This window comes from Dipodomys spectabilis, unplaced genomic scaffold (assembly GCF_019054845.1).
Source record: "Dipodomys spectabilis isolate Male_0828 unplaced genomic scaffold, ASM1905484v1 ptg000043l, whole genome shotgun sequence".
Taxonomy (NCBI): Eukaryota; Metazoa; Chordata; class Mammalia; order Rodentia; family Heteromyidae; genus Dipodomys; species Dipodomys spectabilis.
This window is the reverse complement of record NW_024870720.1, coordinates 13,246,484-13,267,225: the sequence shown is the minus strand read 5'-3', so window position 1 is coordinate 13,267,225 and position 20,742 is coordinate 13,246,484. Positions and strand designations below refer to the sequence as shown.

Below are 20,742 nucleotides of genomic sequence, written 5' to 3'. Positions count from 1 at the left end.
GTTTCATGCTTTAGCTGTAAGTTTATTTGAAAGGCACACCTCAGACCAAAGTAAATTTGTCTTTACATTATCACAGCAAATGTTTTCAAAGTCTTAAATGTTAAACTAGAAAGATACTGAGTACTTTATGGTCTCAATATTGCTGTTACCACCCATTGTACAAGTATATGTCTACACATAGTGCAGTTTTACAGTGGAAAGCTCTTTGGTTTGTTATCAGCACAAACAGTATAGGTCCTAAAAATCAGCTTCCAAACAGCTGGTGGTTGACCTGCGGGGCTGTAGCACCGCCTAAATTCACATGACGTCTCTTTGCTCTTTGACACAAATAGTGTACCTTAACTTCCCATCAAGGAAGTTGGTGTAGGCACCTTTCTGTGTGCTTGTGGACTTGTAATGGAAAAGAAGCTTCAAATGGATTTTTTAAAGAGAGTCGTTCCTCCCATTCTTTCTGGAGACATGATTTCTGAATCTAGGGACAGGATTCAGGAAAATTTCCCAAGATTAGTTAAGGTGCAGTGTCTTAGTATGCTTTCATCTGAGAAGATAGTAGGTGATCAAGACAGAAATAATTTGCATGGAAGTAATTGTGACAGATACCAACATCAGCAATTAGGTAAGCTAAAAACACATTTCTTTCAAGAAAACACATTTCTTTCAAGAAACACATTTCTTTCTTTGGGAAAGCAAAATTGTTTGTGAAAATATGAAATCCAGGGAACATGGGTCTTTATTATGAAAATCTTATTGTACTTGGTCTAAATTTTTAATATTAAATATTTTGCTTTGAATTTAGGGGAAGAAGTATTTATATTGTAAAGCAATGTAAAACCACTAATAACATTGGCAGGTTTGATAATCTCTGGAAAATATTTTGATGAAGGATTATTGAAAAATGTTATTAAAATTTGTACCATATATAAGTTAAAAATGAGATACTAAATTTTATATATCACTATAGAAATGACTTATATTTAATTTAAAAAATGTCTCACTGTTTTGTTCTTAAGATAACAAATATCTAGAGTGAAAATATTGGAGTGAAATACTAAAAAGTATTTTAAGAACTAAGCAGTGTAGAGTGCTTTTCTAATGTGCTTGGCCTTGGGTTTGATCTCTATTACTACTGCTTAACGTGCCCCCTTTCCCCCCCCAAAAAAAGTCTTGTAGTATACAGTGATTATTTTGTATCGTAGTGCTTTTGGCACAAAAATCAGTTTTTAAATGATCAAATGGCCAGCAGGTAGATAAATATTTTAAGTTTTAAAATTTCTGGTTAACAACACTTTTAAATGATCTGGGCGCCAGTGGCTTACGCCTGTACTCCTAGCTACTCAGGAGGGTGAGATCTGAGGATCACAGTTCAAAGCCAGCCTTGGGCAGTAAAGTTCATGAGACTCTTATCTCCAATTAACCACCAGAAAACCAGAAGTGGTGCTGTGGCTCAAGTGGTAGAGCACCTGCCTTGAGCTAAAGAGCTAAGGGACAGCTCCCAAGCCCAGAGTTCAAGCCCCAGGACCCACAACCCCCCCCCCCCCCCAACAAAACAAAAAAAAAACACTTTTTCTTAATCGTGAAAATACTGTACAGAGGGGTTACAATTACATGGGAAAGATAATGAGTACACTTCTTACCAAGCATTGTAGCCTCCTCCTTTGTTTCCCCTTCCAATCCCATCCTCCTCCACTCCCCCCCCAATCTCCCCCCCCCCACCAAAGTTATAATGTTCGTTTTCAACATAAGACTTGTATGTCTCATTGTTGCAGTGGGTCCACCTGTATCCCTATTTAAACTATTTGTTTTTTCCCTTCCCCTCCACAAATTATAACAACATCAAATACAGTGAAAGCAGGGGTTATACCGTGGAGGTGGGACATACAAAGCAACAAAGAAATAATCTTATAAATGTGTTAGAAACAATCGCATGAAAGAAAAAAACATTTGAATACATATCTTTTTAAATGTGTACATACATTTTTGTTGATAGAATTTAAAAATTAGTTGGATTATTATCTAAATGTTTGCTGAACTTGTTTTTTGTTTTTTTTTTTTTGTTGTTGTTGGTTGTGTGGCTTGAACTCTGAACCTGGGCACTGTCCCTCAGCTAAGATTGGACTTGATGTTTAAATGTAATATGATGTGCTTTCTTACATCTTCTTTTTTTTCTCTCTGTAAGCTTGATCTTTTTTTGTCCCTCTACCCTTTGAATCATGCCTCTGGCCCTTTTTTTTTTTTTACTTTATATTTTTTTGAATAGGGCTTCCAGTTGAGTGGTGACCTTCCCACATATTCTTCTTTTATGCTGGCATTTTCCTTGTTGAGAATGGGATATGGCTTAATTTTTGGCTAAGCTGGCCTCAAACCATGATCCTTCCAGTCTGCCTCCTAAGTAGCTGGGATTAATGGCATGAGCTACCATACCCAGCCTGTTCTTGCCTCCTCCACCTCTGCCCAAAAGAGTACCTTAAACTCTTGGATTAAATTAAATTTGAGGTAGATTTTTGTTAATTTGTAAACAGAGTCTCAATAGTCAAGATTTGTCATAATTACATTAATTAAGGACAAAACAAAACATAATTAGGGAGTACTAACAAATCTGATCTCTGTTGGAATTCCTAGGCTGCAGGGCAAGTTCTCAGTGGGGTGACCTGACCAGGTTTACTCTTTGGAGTCAAAATACAACTTTAGGGAACAACTTTTAAAATGAAAGGAGTTATGCAGGTATTTTAAAGTGTGAGGGCTTTGAATCTCAGGATTTGTTATTACCTTAGTATTATTCATGAGAAAAGTAGAAAGAGGAAGTGCAGTTTACTTTCTTTACCTATGCTTTCCAGTGGCTGGGGGGGTGGAGATAATATAGGTGGTTAACCAGGAAAAAAAAAATGCATGGGACAGTTTACCTATGGGGTGTTGTAGGTTTTTATTTTTTCCCCCATTTAATGAAGGAGAAATTAAACTAGGAAGAAATTTAAGATAGATAATAAAAATAAGGAGCTATTTTTTTCCAGAGCAAAACTGGTATGTAATCTCATAGCTGTATACTTGAATCAATTTTTCTCCAACTTCTTGAACTGTTAATTCAATATTTTTGAAGTTTCTAAGGGATGTTAGACTAGATTGTCAGATAGATGAACAATTGTAGTTTTGGTAGAGGATTAACTGAGAACAAGCCCAGCTTGGAAAATGTAGAAACCACCCTACTACTTTTAGCTGTAGAGTTATTTATAAATACTTAGGATTTCTTTGACAAATTATGTGCAGAGTTGATAAAGTGTGCTAGCACTTTGTAGAACTTTTTCTTTGCTCTTGGTATTTTTTTTTCTTTCAGTTTTAAACTTTAAACAGGTAAGCAGTGTAATATTAAAAACATCAACAGTCTGGGAAGGTGGCTCATTGTGCTTGCCTTGCATGCATGAGGCCCTTGGTTCGATTCCTCAGTACCACATAAGTGGAAAGAGCCAGAAGTGGTGCTGTGGCTCAAGTGGTAGCCTTGAGCTAAAGAGCTGAGGGATGGCGCCCAGGCCCAGAGTTCAGGCCCCACAACTGGCCAAACAACAACAACAACAGCACTATAGCCATTCTCAAACAGTCCACTGGGCACAACATGATCCCCTATCCTTCAGTACAGGAGTAATGAATGCCTGAAGCACAGTGCTCATTGTACAATTCCCCCATGTCACCATTTATGCTCCCAGTAGGAAGAGTTGTGAACATCCTGAGTTGCTTGCTTTTTAAACTTTTTTATGCCAGTTATACTTATTATTGTGATTATGTAATTTAATTACCTATTACATAATTTGTTAAAATATGAAATTGAAAAAGAATTGTTTTAGTGTTAGTAGAGTTGGGTGCTTTGGTCAGATACCATAAGGATGAATTCCTAAAAAATGAAATACATGCTTGAATTAAATGTAGGGCAGAGAAGTATACAAGATTGTAAGGATTTTGCCCTTGGATTTGTTCTAAAATTGGAAATCATAGCTAATGTACCTGGGTCCAGATGTAGACAAGGAAGACAAAGGACATAATCAGTCAACCATCCCAAAAGACAAGGCCTTGGCCCTGTATTAGAGACTGTGGATTAAACAGGAATTTTACATTTGAAGCTAAGTTAAACTGTATCTCTTGAATTTTGTATTATTAAAGTAGTTATTTATTCGCTGTACTTAGATCCTTAGAATAAAGAAGGCGTCAAAAATGATTGCAGTGGGGGTTAAGGGATACAGGTCATATAGTCTTTATTTTGCTTAGGAAATGCTGAAATACCTTTCTTTTAGTTTTTATGTCAAGTCGTGATTATATGATCAAAGACTGATGCAGATCAGTTTGGATCTGGAGGTGTAGATCACTGGTAAGAGTACTTATCTAGCATGCATGAGGCTCTGGATTCCACCCTCGCTCTGTCCCTCTCCCTGCCCTGCCCAAACATCCCAGACACAAATATCCCTTCCAAACAAAACCACAACCCAAACCTCTGATTTTTATTGATAACTATTAGTAGTTCTACAACATATAATATTAATTGGTAAATGTTGGTGCCATACTCCTGTCTCTATATCCTGGGTAGCATGTGCCACCATGCCTCGCTGTTTTTTGTTTTGTTTTGTTTTTGTCTCATTACTGAGGCTTGAACTCAGGACCTGGGTGCTATTTTTTAACTCTTCTGCTCAAGCTGGTATTCAACCAGTTGAGCTACAGCTCCATTTCCATAACATTGAGTTTTATAGAATTCTAAGAGGGGAAACAATGATAAATTGAACAGGAAATAAAATATTAAAATTATAAATAAAATAATATAAATATTAAAAGTGAAAGAAGTATATGAGTATCTGCTTTATTCTACCAAAATTTTAGAAGCTCATGTAGGCTTAACCAAATTGCTTGAATTTTTTAAAATCATAAAGTGTTAATAGCCATTTCATTGTTGGAAAAGTCGGTATTTGCTCTTTTTATAACCATATGTCATTGCAATGCATGGCTTAGAGCAAGCCTTTTTATGGAGCAAGATCCTCACTTCCCCCTTTTGGGGGACTTGGCAGATTCGAATTATAACAAATGGTCTACTGGTATCGATTGTTCTATGCTGAGCTTTTCAGCATAGCCAGCTTATCAAGGGTGAGCCAAATGGAATGGCACATGTTTTCAACTTCTATTTTAAAAGCTGCTGTTTATATTTGACTAGCAAAGAAAAGGGTATGCACAGACTTCTTAGTTGTATATAATTGATCTTTTCAGTTTTGTTTTTGCAGAACATTAGGAGTTAAATTGTCTAAGATGGTTTTGCTTGATGCTCCTGGTATTGCATAGAGGAATATCATGGCATGCCCTTAAACAATTGTTATTTTTTAATTTTTGAGAAGGAGAATGAATGGATGGGTAATGAACAACCAAGTCTTCATTGAAGACCAGATGACAAGGGAGTGTTGAGAAAGTACTGGGAGACAATCTGACACTTCAGATGCTGGTAGTGTTTATTTTATCTACTGTAATCACTTTATAAGAAGGCCTTTTAGATGATTTCCTCAGATTACATGGCTGAATATTTTTAAAAATTGAGATATTTAACTATGGTTAAGAGTTAGGGTCAGGGCCTTTATTTCTTTGACTTTCAATTGAACCTGGAAGAAACCAACTGAAAGAAAGCATTTGTTTCCCTTTTAAGCAGGGATGGCTTCCCCACTTTCCCTGTGTTGATCCTGAATCACTATCACGGGCTGGTAAAATACAGCCATGCAGGCTAGGCATGGTGGCTCATGACCATGATCTTAGCTACTTGAAGGCCGAGATCTGGAGGACCTTGGTTTGTCAGTTTGAGTAGAAAATTTATGAGACAATACCATCTCAATAAAAAAGCTGTTATTCCAGCTATATAAGTAGGAAGCATAAATAGGTTTGTGGTCCCAGCCAGTTGGGCAGAAAGTAAGACTCTTATTTGGAAAATAATAGAAACAAGAAGGACTGGAGGTACAGTAGAATGCCTGTGTAGCAAGTGGGAGGGCTTGAGTTCAAATCCCCCTGCCCCCCATTTCTCTTGTAAAACAGCCATACACCACATGATGTCATGGTCAGTAACAGATTGTACATATGGTAGTGGTCTCAAAAGATTATATCACTAAATGATAAGCTGTCTGGGTTTGTATAAATTGACTCTGAGGTTTGCACAAGGAAATTGTATTTCTCAGAATGTATCCCTATGCATGACTGTATTTTAGTTCCTCATATCAGGTGATTTTCAGCCACTGTTCCATGGCTCCCAGAATCACTCCTAATGCTTTAGTTTTCCTGCTTCTACCAAGGTTCCTCTTGGACCAGCCTAGATTTAATCAGCTGAAGGTTAAGTCTTGTTCAGATCCAGAACTAGATTGAGGCTGCACCTGGTTCAAACATAGTATAGTACTCTATCTTCCTGGCTGATGGTTCTCTCAAGGCTCACCCTGCTTCTTTCTTACTTAACAAGCAAAAGGAAGGTAATATTAAATCCAAAGCAAGATAAGTGAAAGGAAATGAGAAAGATATATAAATAATTATCCGTAAAACATAGGAGACAATAATGGTGTAAAAATGGGCATAATAGCAAAAAGACAGCAGAACATATTAGCTGGATATAGTGGTATGCCCAGCACTCAGGAGACTGAAGCGGGAGACTGCTTGAAGTCAGAAATTCAAGCCAGCCTGAACAACAAACTAAAAGTAAACAAAAAAATATACTAAAGAAACTAACGATGTGGTTAAATGAAGAGTAATAGATTAAGATGTAGTTAAATGTATATGCTAGGCAGGTTACATAGAAATAAAGTGCTCTATAAAGGGAATTCAGGATGTGCTGTACAGGCCAAGGGTTAGCCCCACCCAAGTACTAATGGTGGCCTTTGAGATGAGGTAACTATAGATAGTCGCTGCTTCCAACTCCTGGTGACCTTACAAAACTGGAATTGTGCAGAGGAGAAGTCTCTTGAGTGAATAGCCTTGAGGTGATTTCCGTCACCCTTTCCTCCCAGTTCATTTCTCTCTTTTAGGACTCTTAGCTCATAATCTACTATTTTGGCTATGCCATTTAATATCAAAGTATTGTTTCTTTTAGCAGTTAGTGTGGGTTCTTTGAACACTCAGCTGGTCTGGTTTGTGTGGCTAAGCCTTAGGCTTAGCTTAGTGATACACAGTAAAATAAGCAGTCAAATTCAGTTCTTTGGTTCTAGTCCTTTATAGAGCAAGATTTTGCTTAACAAGAGCTGTTGTCAGTTGCTGTATTTAGCCCACTGATTTTTCTTTCATAACCATCCAGCACATTGCTTAGAGGGCAGTGGTTCATCAAACCAAAAACAACCTTCTTATCAATTTCTAAAGAAAAGGAGAAGACATCAAACTGAACAAACCATCCAGACGAAGGACCAGCAAACTTTTTCTACAAAGGGCAAGATGGTAAATATTTGTAATTTGCAGGCTTTATATCTCTGTCACAAGTACCCTATTGTAGCTTTGTATGGTTTTATGTCATACATGTCTATGTATGTATGTCATAGATAATTCTTATATATATATACACATACATACACATATATATACATATATATGTATACTTAAAACATCCTAAAATTATTTGAAGGATAAAAATTTCTCTTAGGCTTCTGGATTTTCCTGTTATGTATTTTAAAGTATATATAGATGTACTAGAAATGATATAAGCAAGAGATATATCTCTATTCATGTGATTTTTTTTTTTTTTCCCCTAAGTTCTCATGTGCTTAATTAAAACTCTTCTAGGGAAATCTTACAAATATGGATTCTGAAAAAAAATATGGCCTCTGATTTACTAGTTTAGAGTGAAGCTTTAAGGAATACTAAAATTATGAAGTTAGGCTCTTTTATCAAATTACTTTTGAAACAGTACGCTGTGGTGGAAGTTAGCCAGCCATAGTCATTTTTCTGTTTTGGATTCGTCTATTTGGTGGCAGTGGACAGTCCCTTATCTTTCTAACTCTACTTCCTAGGTGTGTTTCTTTGTCTCTGTTTTTTGGTGACTCTTTGTTTCCTGGTTTCTACTCTTCCTTATGGTTCTTACAACCATATCACACCCTGACTAACCCCTTTGTTTTGAAACAAGAGTGTGATATCCAACTGACCTCTCACTGATTGAAGATTTACTATGCTACTGACAGTTGAGGACAAGTACAGAAAGAGAGGTGTGGCTGTAGGTGAAAAAGGCCTTTACTTTGTGAGCAGTGCTTCCTGGGTAAGGTAGCCATAGGTCTGCCCAAGTACCGGGTAGTATGGTGTGTTCTTTGTTGTGCTGAATGTCAGCAGTGCCAACTTCATGCTTACCGCAGTCCTGCTCTCGGCAGTAAATCTGTGTTCACTCTATCTGTGGTTCATAGAAGTTTATTTGTACTCTCTTAGTTCAATTGACAAATTGTGATATAGATACCCTTTTCTATTCCAAACATCTAGTGTACATATATTGACAGTGAAGGTATGTTAGTATTGATGATTCTAGTTTCTTTCATGCTATATATGTACATATATATCTACACATATGTATGTATCTATGTATACATAGTGTGTTATAAAAATATAACCTTAGTAACTAAGAGCTTTTTGAATAGAAGTCTTAAAAATCTAAATTTTTATTTTTATTTAAATTTTTAATTGTTATTATAAAGGTGATGTGTGGAGGGGTTACAATTGCATAAGTCTGGTGAAGAGGATGTTTCTTTTTTGACAATATCACCCTTTCCCTCTCTCTTCCGGTTTTTCCCTCTCATCCCCACCCTAGATTTTTATTAATATATTAAAAGTTACTGTCTGAAGTTTTTAAGAGCTCAAGAATACATTTTAAATATAGCCAGAAAACGTGGACTTTTGCTCATGTAATAATCTTAGTGTTGTGCCAACTGATAACAAATTGGCATGGCTGTGACGGTAAGGAAGAAAGCATGATTACAGGCTCTATTTTTTTTCATTTATAGCAGAGGAAGCAATTTTTTTAAAAATGTGTGTGAATGATAAAAAAAGAACTAAAACCAAAAGCTAGGAACAAGTTTGGCTATTAATAAATACCTGTGTCAGGACCTTGATGGTAATTGTACCTTATGGCATACAAAAGAAATATAATTGCTGTTCCATAGGTTTCCACTCCTGAAATGATAGTGCTGAGTTAAAATGACTTTTACAGGCTTTGTGTTGCTAATTTGAATATGTTGTTACATTGCTGGACTCTATGGAAAGCCACTTAGAACTATGATTAAATATTTGACTAATCCTTCTAATATAAGCAGTTAATTTTGGACATGACCTGAAACCTTTTTACTAAGAATTCTTAGGACTGGTTTTTCCCTTAACACTGTAGGTTTTTATTTGTTTGTCTTTCATAATCCTGTATTTGATGTACAGTCTCTTTTATTTTCCCTCAGTTGATGGAGTGTACTAATTTGTTGTTATTATTGAGTAGCACATACTTGAAAATAATTCATTATGTTTCCCCTCATGAATAGAGAAGAAGTTCTGAGAGCTTTGAGGAATTGCTTGTATGCCTATATCTTTTCCCTCTCTGTCCTTGTCTCTAGGCCCCACATCCCTTTGTTCTCTAGATTTAGCCAAGGCTAAGCTTACCAAATTTCATTTTATTTTTCTATGTCTGATAGTTTGGGATACCATTATTTCTTGAGATTCTAATATGAGGAATAATCCATCCATTTCTGTTCTTTTCCTAAGAATGAGTTATGAATTGAATTTTACTTTAGAGTATTTGGAGTATTAAATTCTAATGAATTATATCTTTCCAGATGAACCCAAATTTCATTATTTATCAGGGACATCTTGTTCAGACTCTATCTAAATACCAATATTGTATTAGATTCACTGAGATTTTTTTTCCTAGTGTACCTTGTTTTGATGTAAGGAAGTGTACCTTTGTCTACTTTCCACTGAAAAATGTAAAACAAAGTGGTTAAGTCCATGAATTTTTACAATTTTAAAAGGCATAGAGCTAATGGGAACAGACTACAAGAAGAGGGAAGGAAGCCTGCTCTCTAACCTACAGTAGGGCTGCCACGGTTGTCATCGTCATCTCCACTGTTGGCCATGGTACCCTGTCTAGGTCAGGAGGAGCTCCAGACCAACTAATGATCAGAAATTGTGATTTTTCTGAAAAACAAAGCATTCTTTAATGTATTGTTACCCAAAATGCAAGGAGGAATATAGTTGAAGGAAAATATCCAAGTCAGATTTTTCTGCTTTGCCAAGGATAAGCTATCAAAAGTAATTTCAGAAGCTATCTTTTCATGGTGATGCTATCAAAATATACATGTTTATACAACTTGGAGAATTCTGACTTCATAGAAAGTATAAAGCGGAAAACTTTCATCTTTGGTTTTCTGATAAATTTACAGTAAGTTTTAGCCTATTTCTTGGTTTCTATGATTAATTGGCAGGGAACTCATTGGAAGAATAATGGCAGTATCATTATTTGATAGTAAGGGATTGAGAAAGAAATTGGAACACAGTGGGAATTTTGCTTGGTCTTCTAAAAGAATTGTTGGATGTGTATGTAATTTTCCCTGTGATTTGGATAATAAAAATTTGAGAAGAGTTAGAAAGGTAATACTTATTGCATTAAGTAAGTAGTGCTATGATGCTTGTGACAATTTGATTTATTGTTTTTATTTTAGATAAAATTCAGAGAAAACCATGCTTATCCACATGAGCTGTTGAAGTAGTCTGAATTCAAAAGAATAGTTCCATTTTCCTCAGCCCTGTGTTTACAGTGAACTTCTGATACAAAATGGAACTCTAAAATAAGCCCTGAAATCTATTTATATATTTGGTTCCCAGAGGAAATAATTTGCCTAGGGTATATGTAATTTAGTGATTGGCTGATTAGATAGAATAGAAACTTCAAGTTCTGATTTATTCTTTTAGATCTACAGGGACAAGTTTAAACAGAAGAAAACCCATTATTATTAAAGCTGTGAGAAAAATCATCAATTTAACCCTTTCTTTCACAAAAGTTACCATAATCAGACCTTTGTGGCAAATAGTTAGGTTCACTTTTGTAGTTTATACAGTTTTACTAGGAATGAGCCTCAGTTGTCTTTATGGGGCATTGTAGCTAATGGTATTAGTAGCTTCTAAATCTTAAGTAAGGTTGGCTCAATAGAAATAGAAAAAAACATAGCAAAATATCTCTGGCTATATATCCTAATCACTTGTCTGTTGACATTAATGGCCTTGTTTGTTTGGATCGAGAACATGGTACTCCCTGAATCTGTTAACAGTTATTTGATGAAAAGAGGACTATGCTGTCAAATCACTTTGGGAAATACTTTCCATTAGACAGAAAAATAAATCATTTCTATAAAACATGGAGTCTTTTGCATGTTAATAAATTGTTAACATAAAGAATGAGATGGTCTAGGCAGGGCTTTAGACAGGGGAATACCCTTTATTCAGTCAACATCTGAAGGCATTTGTATTTCCTTAGACCAAGAAAAACCCTGCTCTAAACTGATGCTGAGATAATGTCTTATATGAAACAACAGTGCTGTGGAATTAGGTTCTATGTTGGTCAGCCCTTGAATCCCTCATTTGAATTGACTTTTAGGTCTGTTTATGAGGGAGCATATCTCATTCTTGGGCTACCAAAAATAAAAACACACAGAAAAAACACCAACAACTTCAAATGACCTGCCCACGAATACCACTACCGGTGCACATTTCTTAATGAATGTGATTTGCCTTTTCCCCTTAGCATATGGCACTAGTACATTGAAAGATGTTGTGTTAGCAAAAGTAACAGTGAACTGTTATGAGGTCCAAACACTTTCAGTTTGCTATTGACATAAACTGTTATTTTAGTTGTGAATTGTTTCTACTGTTTTGAAGAACTTGTAGGCTTTTTAACAGTATCTAAGTTTAAATTTTTATTCTATGGAATACAGTTTACAAAGTGTCCTGTATTTGAACAAGTTAGTTATCATTGTTTGCTGACTTTTCGACTGTAAGAATTTCAGGGTAGTTAGGTGGTATAGGAAGAATAGAAGACCGTATGTTTTAAAAGCTGTCCCATTAATATAATGGAGTTACCTCTTTTGAGTAAGTTGCATGCAGCAGAAAACTGTCCTGAGCTGGTCAGTTTCAGAGGTGGATGGAGGCGCAGCCAGTGCTCATGACATCATCTCTCATTCCATTAGCCAGCATTATTATCTACAGTGGTGAGGGAGACTGGACTTTGTTCATTATAGGCATGCCGAGAGCCTCTGCTCACTCTGGGCGCAGGGAGGGGTAGAGAAAATGTACTAGCAGATCCCTAGAGGAAACTGACTGGTGTGGGGAAACATCACTGTTTTTTTTTTTAGTTGGGGGAGGGGGGATCACCTATTAAAAGAAGAGATTTACAGATCTTTTGCATTGTTATTTCCAGGGCTCTCAGTGAGTGAGAATAGTTAGCATCCAAGGGCAGCGCTTCCTCCCTTCTGTTTACTAGCAGTAGTGATGAACTGAAAGCAGCCAAAGGGAGCCTCTGCTTCTCCAAACTGATAACAGGGACATAAACCGAGAGGATAATTTTGGCCAGGTGCAGGTCTGCATAAAGAAAGGTAAGGGTGTCCTTCAGGGCACTTGTAATAAACTTGTGAGCTTTAAATTCAACGGGATGGTTCATCTGCATTCAGAGCGCTTCCCCTATACTTGTGCGTCACTGTGAGACTGCATGGTAATGAGCCAAGGCACTGTGGGCCAAACCTCTGCTGCCTGTGAGAGGAGAGGGGACAGCAGCGTGGAAAGACGGATCGACAAAACCGCTGCTGCTGCCTCCGCCGCCGCCGCCTCCGCCGCTGCCCCTGCCCCTGCCACTGCCACTGCCCCTGCCTCGCCACCGCCACCGCCTCGGCTGCCTTCACCGCTCTTGCAGCCCATTGAGACACGATGTTGAGCCTACAGGATTCTGTGTTTTTTGAAATTAGCATAAAGTCCTTGTTAAAGTCCTGGAGCAGCAGCTGTGAGTATACCTTCCTCAGTAGGGGGACTGCTGAGGTGTAGTGATTGTTGCCATTCTTTGCATGCTTTCTCATAAGACTCAGACAAATCGAATCAAAGCTGTTGAAAAATACCATGAAGAATGTTTTTGAGTGACCATCATTAAGGTAGTTAGACAATCTTGATGCACACACCTTGGGCAGGTAGACTGTCAGTAGTTTAATTCTCTCTGACTGAAATGTGCTAGCCTCGATTTTCTGGTAACGTGTGTCTTGCTTGCAAAGTTTCTTATAATTGGGCAAAAATGGGGGAAATGAAGATGGTGAGAAGTAGCTATAAATTTCTGCAGGGTAATCTGACACCAGTACTATTCCATAGTTCTGTCAGCATAAAATATATGTTTGAGGCTACAGCAGCTAAGGCATCAGGCTGTTTAATAGAAGATTTCCCCCCCTATTCTTATCATTGAAATTACAATGTAAACTACTCATTACATAGAAGTAATTTTTATGTGTAGCACATTTTCTGATAAAGAACACTTACGATGATCTACTTTTATTTCAGAGTTCAGTTAACTCAGTAAAACTAATGCTACTGGCTATTATCCTACTCACAATTCCCTTTCTAAAATGTGAGTTTGGCAGAAATATGAATTTTCTTTAGTTTTTCTAGTCATTTCCATGATACTTTTTTTCTGACGATCTCAAAACACTTAAAAAATTATTTATTACCTGAGTTTGTGTGCTTTTTTTTTGTCATAATTATTCAAGCTAATGCATTAAACAAACTCTGGTTCTACGCACTTGTTTATTTTGACCATAGAATTTTGAAGTATAGGAAGTCTGTGACTTTTCCAAGGTCATGTGGAGAACTGGAAGAAGAGCTCAGTTGTTCTCACTCCCGACTGTGTGCTGGTGCCTGGGTGAGCTAATGAATAAAATATAAGAAATGAAATTTGCTTTTTTTTCAGTTCTTTATGGAAATATTTATTTAGTGTAGTTTTGTTTTATAAGCAAATAGTATCAAAGACCAAATGTTGACCTGAAGAAAACGTCTTTAGAGATAAGGCTTTAATTGAATACAGTTGGAGATTTGTAATATGCCACACATTCTACCTTTTTTATGCCCTTTCCTTTTTGATCTTTAAGTAATTCTCCCTTGCAGAAATATTTCGTACCAGATGGCAGAAAAATGTTTTTAAAAAGTTTTTAAGTGAGTATGTATAGTTAAAATGTTGACAGAATTATAACAATTGACCAATTGAACTTAAATACTTTTACTAGTTCAAAGGAAGCTAGTAATTTAGAATATATTTTTGCTGACGTATATGAGAGTATATTTGCTAATATTTCCCCCTTCTCCTTCGTCTTCCTCCTTCTTTCATTCTTACCATGTACGTACCTTAAAATAATAAAGTAAATTGAAATAAAGCTAAAATTAACAGGTTCTTACAGAAAAGCAGTATATTATAATACCCCAGAATCTGGCCTTGTAAAACTTTAGTTTGTTTAGGTACTTGTCAACACTGTAGTTGTTTTGTGGCTATTTAAATATTTCTACATGTTATTGTGTGGACCCTGTAATCAGCCAGAGCCAAGTCTTACTTAGTCATATTCTCTGAATCCAAGAGCGAACTGAAAACAGATGTTAGCAAAGCCTTGAATTTTAGCTTTTAGTAGTAAAATGATTCAGTCTGTGGGCATCACTTTGCCCTTGGGCATTCCTAGTACATCTGTACTTTTTACAGGTTTAAAGTACTACATTAATATTGAAAATAAATTGTTGGTATCAACCAATGTTTAGTTAGGCCTTAATCATATTCCTATAGCCCTGGAAAATGAGAGGATCTTTTTTATATCAGCAGCTTGTATGAATGTCTTTTGTATCTTTAGTTGGCTCCATTGAATTAGAGAAAAGTAGGGTGGGAATTAAGGCATTATAGAAAAGGATGGTAGTTAGCCTTTTCTTTCTAGGGTGTTTTTACAGCCGTAACATGAATCACATTATAATTGTTGAGCATATACTGTACTGTAGTAGATAGAAGGAAGTGAGATGTGATTTTCGTCGTCTGAATTTATTTAAAGACAAAATATCATGGAAAGTTACAGTAAGGAAGTTGCATGAGCGATGATGTATATGCTTTCTGACTTAGGAGATAACTGTTGAGATGAAAGGAACAGGAAGTGTAGAGACAGAAGGAATCCTGTTAAACACAGGGATCTCAAGAAACTTAGAAGGAAGGGTCTTTTTCAGGTTTGAGGGTGAGTAGTTGGATATATCCCATAGTGGTATACAGAACTGAGATCCAGCCTTCCTAAACCAGAAACCAGTAGTCAGTCAATTCACCCTTCACGCTATATCTTTTAGTCATTGTCCAGGAGTTGTTACCCAAGTATCTAAGTTTCCTTGCTTTTTTTCTCCAGGCTTCTGTTGCTATAGCTTTGGAGTAATTTAGAGCCCTCTCTCCACGGTCACCTGGATCAATGCTATTACATCCTTGTATGTCCTGATGTGTCTTCCAATTGTTGCAAAAGGATTCTTTTAACTAAAGATATTTTGCTAAAATATCCCTCCCTCACATTAGTCTATCAGTCCTCTATGAAACAAAGCTTTTCCTCTTTCAATCCTAGCTCATTTGTCATCTCTTCGCTCACTCTGTTTATCCCATTCTGAGAGCATTCTGTGCCTTTGTATTAGCTGCTACCTGTGCCCAGAATGCACCTCCGCCTCTGTCTGTTCACAATGTATCCTCGGAGTCCTGTCTGTTTCATAAGAAATTTATATTTATCTTTCACTACCCATCCTGGAGTCAGATTCTTTGAGTGCTTCATCTATTCTGTGCTTCACTTTGAACGTCTTGACGCCATTACCCTTACTTACCCTTGTGTCATTACTTTTACTTGAGTGTAACATCCTTTGGGGTGTAGGTTGATTGTCTTTTTGTTCTTCTTGTAAGTTTAAGAATCAGTTAAGCTCTGGGGAGTGTACAGCCAACTAAGAAATTAGATAATTTTGTAGTAATTTTTGTTGAAATAAAAAATAACAATGAAGGTAAGAGACTAAATATATGATCCTTCTTTTCCTTTTTGATTATTAATATTACTATACTGTGATGCCTCTCAAGGGAACAATTCTTGAATCAAGAATGCAGAAAATTATACCATAGTGATTTAAAGTATTTCATCATTTAGCAAATGTTTCTATTTATTGTGGGGCAACCACAGTAAAACCTGATTTATTAATAGCCTTTAAAAAGAAAGAAATGAAAAAATTTTCATTAAGTAAATTTGTATATTTTAGATCTTGCCCCCGGCTTTCCAAAAAAAGAAAAATCTAATTTTTGTAATGTAATAACAGCAGTGTATACGATAGCATATTATAATACCATTATATACAGTATATATTACAGTATTTATAGTGTTTCATCATTGATTATAATAATGTTTATTTGTGAGCTCAATTTACATGGCTTGTATTAGGCTAGATGGTACTTTTCTATTAATTGTTGATGCCCTCTGGTTTCAGGCCTGCTTAGTTGGCAGAATGTTGATGCAGTGGTGCTGAAGTTTGATTAGAGTTGAGCTTATTTTTTTCAGTAACAACAATGAAGTGACATTCATATGGCCTAAATTCAGGATTTTGTCTTTGTGCCAACAGTTTTAGGCATTACTGAATCAGGAACATTCTGTTAAACCAGCTGTGTAGTGAGGATGTTATCATTTAAAAGATTGGCTTAGTTCCCTAGAATTGATAAGACAAAACATGATTTGGTACTTAGATCCTGTCCAGTTATTATCTGCAGTGTTAATTAAGTCCACAGATGCATGTACTGTCCATATAATACATCTTGTAACGCTCTTAGAATTTCACTTACATAATTTTATATAACTGTATTTTGAAGGACTTGGTTTTTCTGCTCAGAGGCATAGGATAAATTGTTGTGTTTTAAAAACTGTTTCATGGAAGTGGTGCTGTGGTTCAAGTGGTAGAGTGCCCACCTTGAGCTGAAGAACTGAGGGACAGCTCACAGGCCAAGTTCAAGCCCCACAACCGATCAAAACAAACAAAAAAAAACCCAAACAAACCAAAAATTAAAAATAAATACTTTCATAAAGTAGGAGTAAGTCTGGTAAGGAACTAAATTACATAGATAACTTGGATTTTTATACAATGAGAAGTTACAGTTTTTAACACTCACTTCCCTGTGTATCTTGGATTACAAGATAAACAGTATATCTTCATCTAAATTTCAATTAAGATTTGTTATTTAATTGAAATAAATCTTGCCACTTATTGGCCTGGTATTTTGAGATGCACGATATATGTATATCTTCTCACATTGTATGTGCATATTATCATCTCATGTAATAATACAAATGTGATGAGAAGTATTACTACTATTAAAAATTTCTTTGTTATAATTTATATGCCATAAAATATATCTTTCTAAAATCTTCAGTTTGCTAGTTCTTCACATACTTACAAAGTTGTGTAGCTATTACCACTAATTGCAGAACATTTTCATCATCTCCAAAAGAAGTTTATGTCACTAGATACATTACTTAGAGGTGAGTTTTTTTTTGGTGACTACCTCCTTTTCACTATATATTTCCAAGTTTCATTGATATTGTAGCATGTATTGATACTCCATTACTTTTTATAATGGAATAATATCCCATTGTATGAATTTATTTTTTGCTTATTCATTAGTTGACAAATATCTGATTTTATAGGGAGTAAACTAGGGGCTCAGACAAGCAATACCATGAATACTTTATGCCCCTCAACTCCACACACACTTTTTTCCTTTTCTTTGCTGTTTACAGTGCTTGGGGTTTGAGCAGAGGACGTTGGGAGTGCTAGTTAAATGCTCTACCACTGAGCTTACATGTCTAGCTCCGAATTCTTTACCTACCTAACTTCACTTAATTACTCAATTAAACATTTTCCTAATGAAGTGGTATTTAGGCAAAATCTAAAGAAGTGCCTAACAGTTTGGAAGAAGAGTAGGTGGGCAGAAGAGATAATCAAGAGTGAGAGGTAGAAGGAAGTAGCCAGTTTCTATGGGAGAAACAGCTCTTGGAAGAGTGATGAGAATGAGGCAGCAAGGGTAGGCCACAGTGAGAACATAAGATCTTGAAAACCTTGTTACTAATTTAGGTCTTAATCTTAAAACAAATGGGGACCCATTGATGAAATTTGTAATAACAGTTGCTGTGATTTCAACAGATTTCCATCTTTAATGGGATGAGGGTAGTAGAAAAGGGGTGAAAAGACACACAATATGCAGGGAGAGAGGATGTTATTGTAATAGACCAGATATGGGAACAAGGTTAAAGAAATATAGAGCAATTTCTTTATTTGCTAAATAAGTATATAATACATACTGCATGGTAGGTACTCCTTTTATGCCCCGTACAGAATAGCTCATATATCTTAATCATGGATATGGGAAATATTTAAGTGGTAGAAATAATATATCTTGGGAGATGAAGGAGACTGAACTAGGTTTTATAAAATCTTGTAGGGTAATTTTTCATTTCCATTGACAGTAATTTCAGTGATAAATCTGTTGAGAATTAATGTTGGCCATAGTGGAAAAAATCATCTATTGCTTAATACTAACATACTTTCTTTCCTCAGAGAAATCTGTTTTTGGAAATACTAGACAAACCAACTAAATGCTCTATAATTGGGAACTCTTTGTGATGGTCCTGAAAACTATATTTCCTGGATATAGACAGCATTGAATTTGGGAATCATAAGCCTACTTATCTCATTTCACAAAGACGATGTTTTTTTCTTTTTTTTCAAGACTAAAGATTGTGTGATTATTTATTTGGCTTTGTGACTTGCTTTTCTTTGCCAGTATTGGGTCTTGAACACAGAATTTGTGCACTATCCTTTAGCTTTTTCGCTCATGCTGGTACTCTGCTACTTGAACCACATCTCCACTTTCAGCTTTCTAGTGATTAATTGGAGCTAAAAGTCTCATAGATTTGTCTTCCCACGTTGGATTAAAACTGTCATCCTCTGGCTGGGAAGGTGACTCAGTGGTAGAGTGCTTGCCTTGCATGCATGAGGCCCTGGGTTCGATTCCTTAGTACCACATAAGCAGAAAAAGCTGGAAGTGGTGCTGTGTGGCTCAGGTGGTAGACTGCTAGCCTTGAGCTGAAGAGCTGAGGGACAGGGCCCAGGCTCAGAGTTCAGGCTCCACAACCAGCCAAAAACAAAATAAAACAAAAACTGTCATCCTGAGCCTCCTGAGTAGCTAGGATTACAGGCTTGAGCCACCAGTACCTGATAACTAATAATATGTATATTTATATGTCACTCTCCCTCCCCCCCCCCCCCCCTTTTTTATTTGTGCTGGTCTTGGGGCTTGAATGCAGGGTCTGAGTGCTGCCACTGAGTTTTTCGGCTTAAGGCTAGCACTCTACTATTTGAGCCACAAGTTTGCTTCTGGCTTTTCTTAGTTAATTGGAGATAAGAATATTACAGACTTTCTTGCCTAGGTTGGCTTCAAAACATGATCCTCAGATCTCAGACTCCTGAGCTGCGAGGATTATAGGTATGAGCCACCAGCACCTGGTCATGAGTCATTTTTATCATAGGGAAACTATGGAAGAGAAGAGAAGAATGATTCCAATAAAATCACCTTAGTAACTAGTATTTTTAAAGATAAAGTTATTGATTGATTTTGATATTGATGATGCAGATCATGGTTTGCTGTTCAGAGCTGCCTGTTGTTGGAATGTATTGGAAACAGCACCTGCTCTGTGAACTTCATCTGAAAAGAGGGAAGGGGAACTGTGGAAGATTTTTTGGGAGAATATAGAATATTAATAGGTTTGAATTTATGTAGGCAGGAGAAGAGTAATGGGTTACTTTATTTAAAGATGGGATTTTTAACTAGACTACATGTGGCAATAATGCACAGAGAGGAATTAATGATTTTAAAGTATTATGTCATTGAAATCATGTACATGTACCAAGATAAATGCATGGAGCCATGAACAGTAAGTAAGATGGAGTGATAGAAACTCGAGAGAAAAACTGATCTATCAGAATTCTGGTATGAGAAGACTCATATTTGACTTTTCAAAGTCAGAGTTTTGAATTGTTTCATTGGGCTTTCACTTTGCTTATTAGAGCTCTACCTACCACCTACATTTGTTTAAATTTCTCTCAACTGCATTGTAGTATTATGTAAACAGGATTTTATTTATGTGTTTGTTTGTTTTTTACTTAATAGTCGTGGGGCTTCAACTCAGGACCTGGGTCCTGTCCCTCAGCTTTTTCACTCAAGACTAGTGTTCTACCACTTTAAGCCACAGCTCCATTTCTGGTTTTGAGGTTGATTAATTGGAGATGTGAGTCCTACAGACTTTCCTGCCTGGGCTGGCTTTGAACTGAGATCCTTAGATCTCAGCCTCCTGGTGCCCAGCTAAGTTTTATTTTTATGTAGCTTTTGAAACTTTTAATGAACTCGTTGTATGGAGCCAACTGTTCCATTTTAGGAGAATAATGTATAAGGCAATGTCTGTGTTAGAATCAATGTGGTGCAGCTTCCAGAAATGCACAGATGCTGGGGCCCCACTTCAGAGATTTTTGATTCTGATTCAAAGTGTAGCCAGAAATGGCTGGGGAAGTTTAGGATCAAGTCAGAAAGTTTGGCGTTGCCGTCATGCTGAGAGTAGATGTGAAATCTTTTCCAGAGGACAGAATCATAATAAACAATATGACAAATAGGTTTTAGAAGTTTTCCAATTT

The 20,742-nt window shown here is 36.4% G+C and overlaps 1 protein-coding gene across 1 annotated transcript in view; it reads left to right on the top strand.

The window, feature by feature from the left end:
- Positions 1-338: 338 nt before the first annotated feature.
- Fryl (FRY like transcription coactivator) overlaps positions 339-20,742 on the top strand; it is a 165,922-nt gene continuing 145,518 nt past the window's right edge. The window contains exon 1 of the mRNA XM_042677986.1: positions 339-616. Coding sequence (XP_042533920.1) covers positions 397-616 — 220 coding nt within the window. The 5' untranslated portion in view covers positions 339-396. The remainder of the gene's footprint in view (positions 617-20,742) is intronic.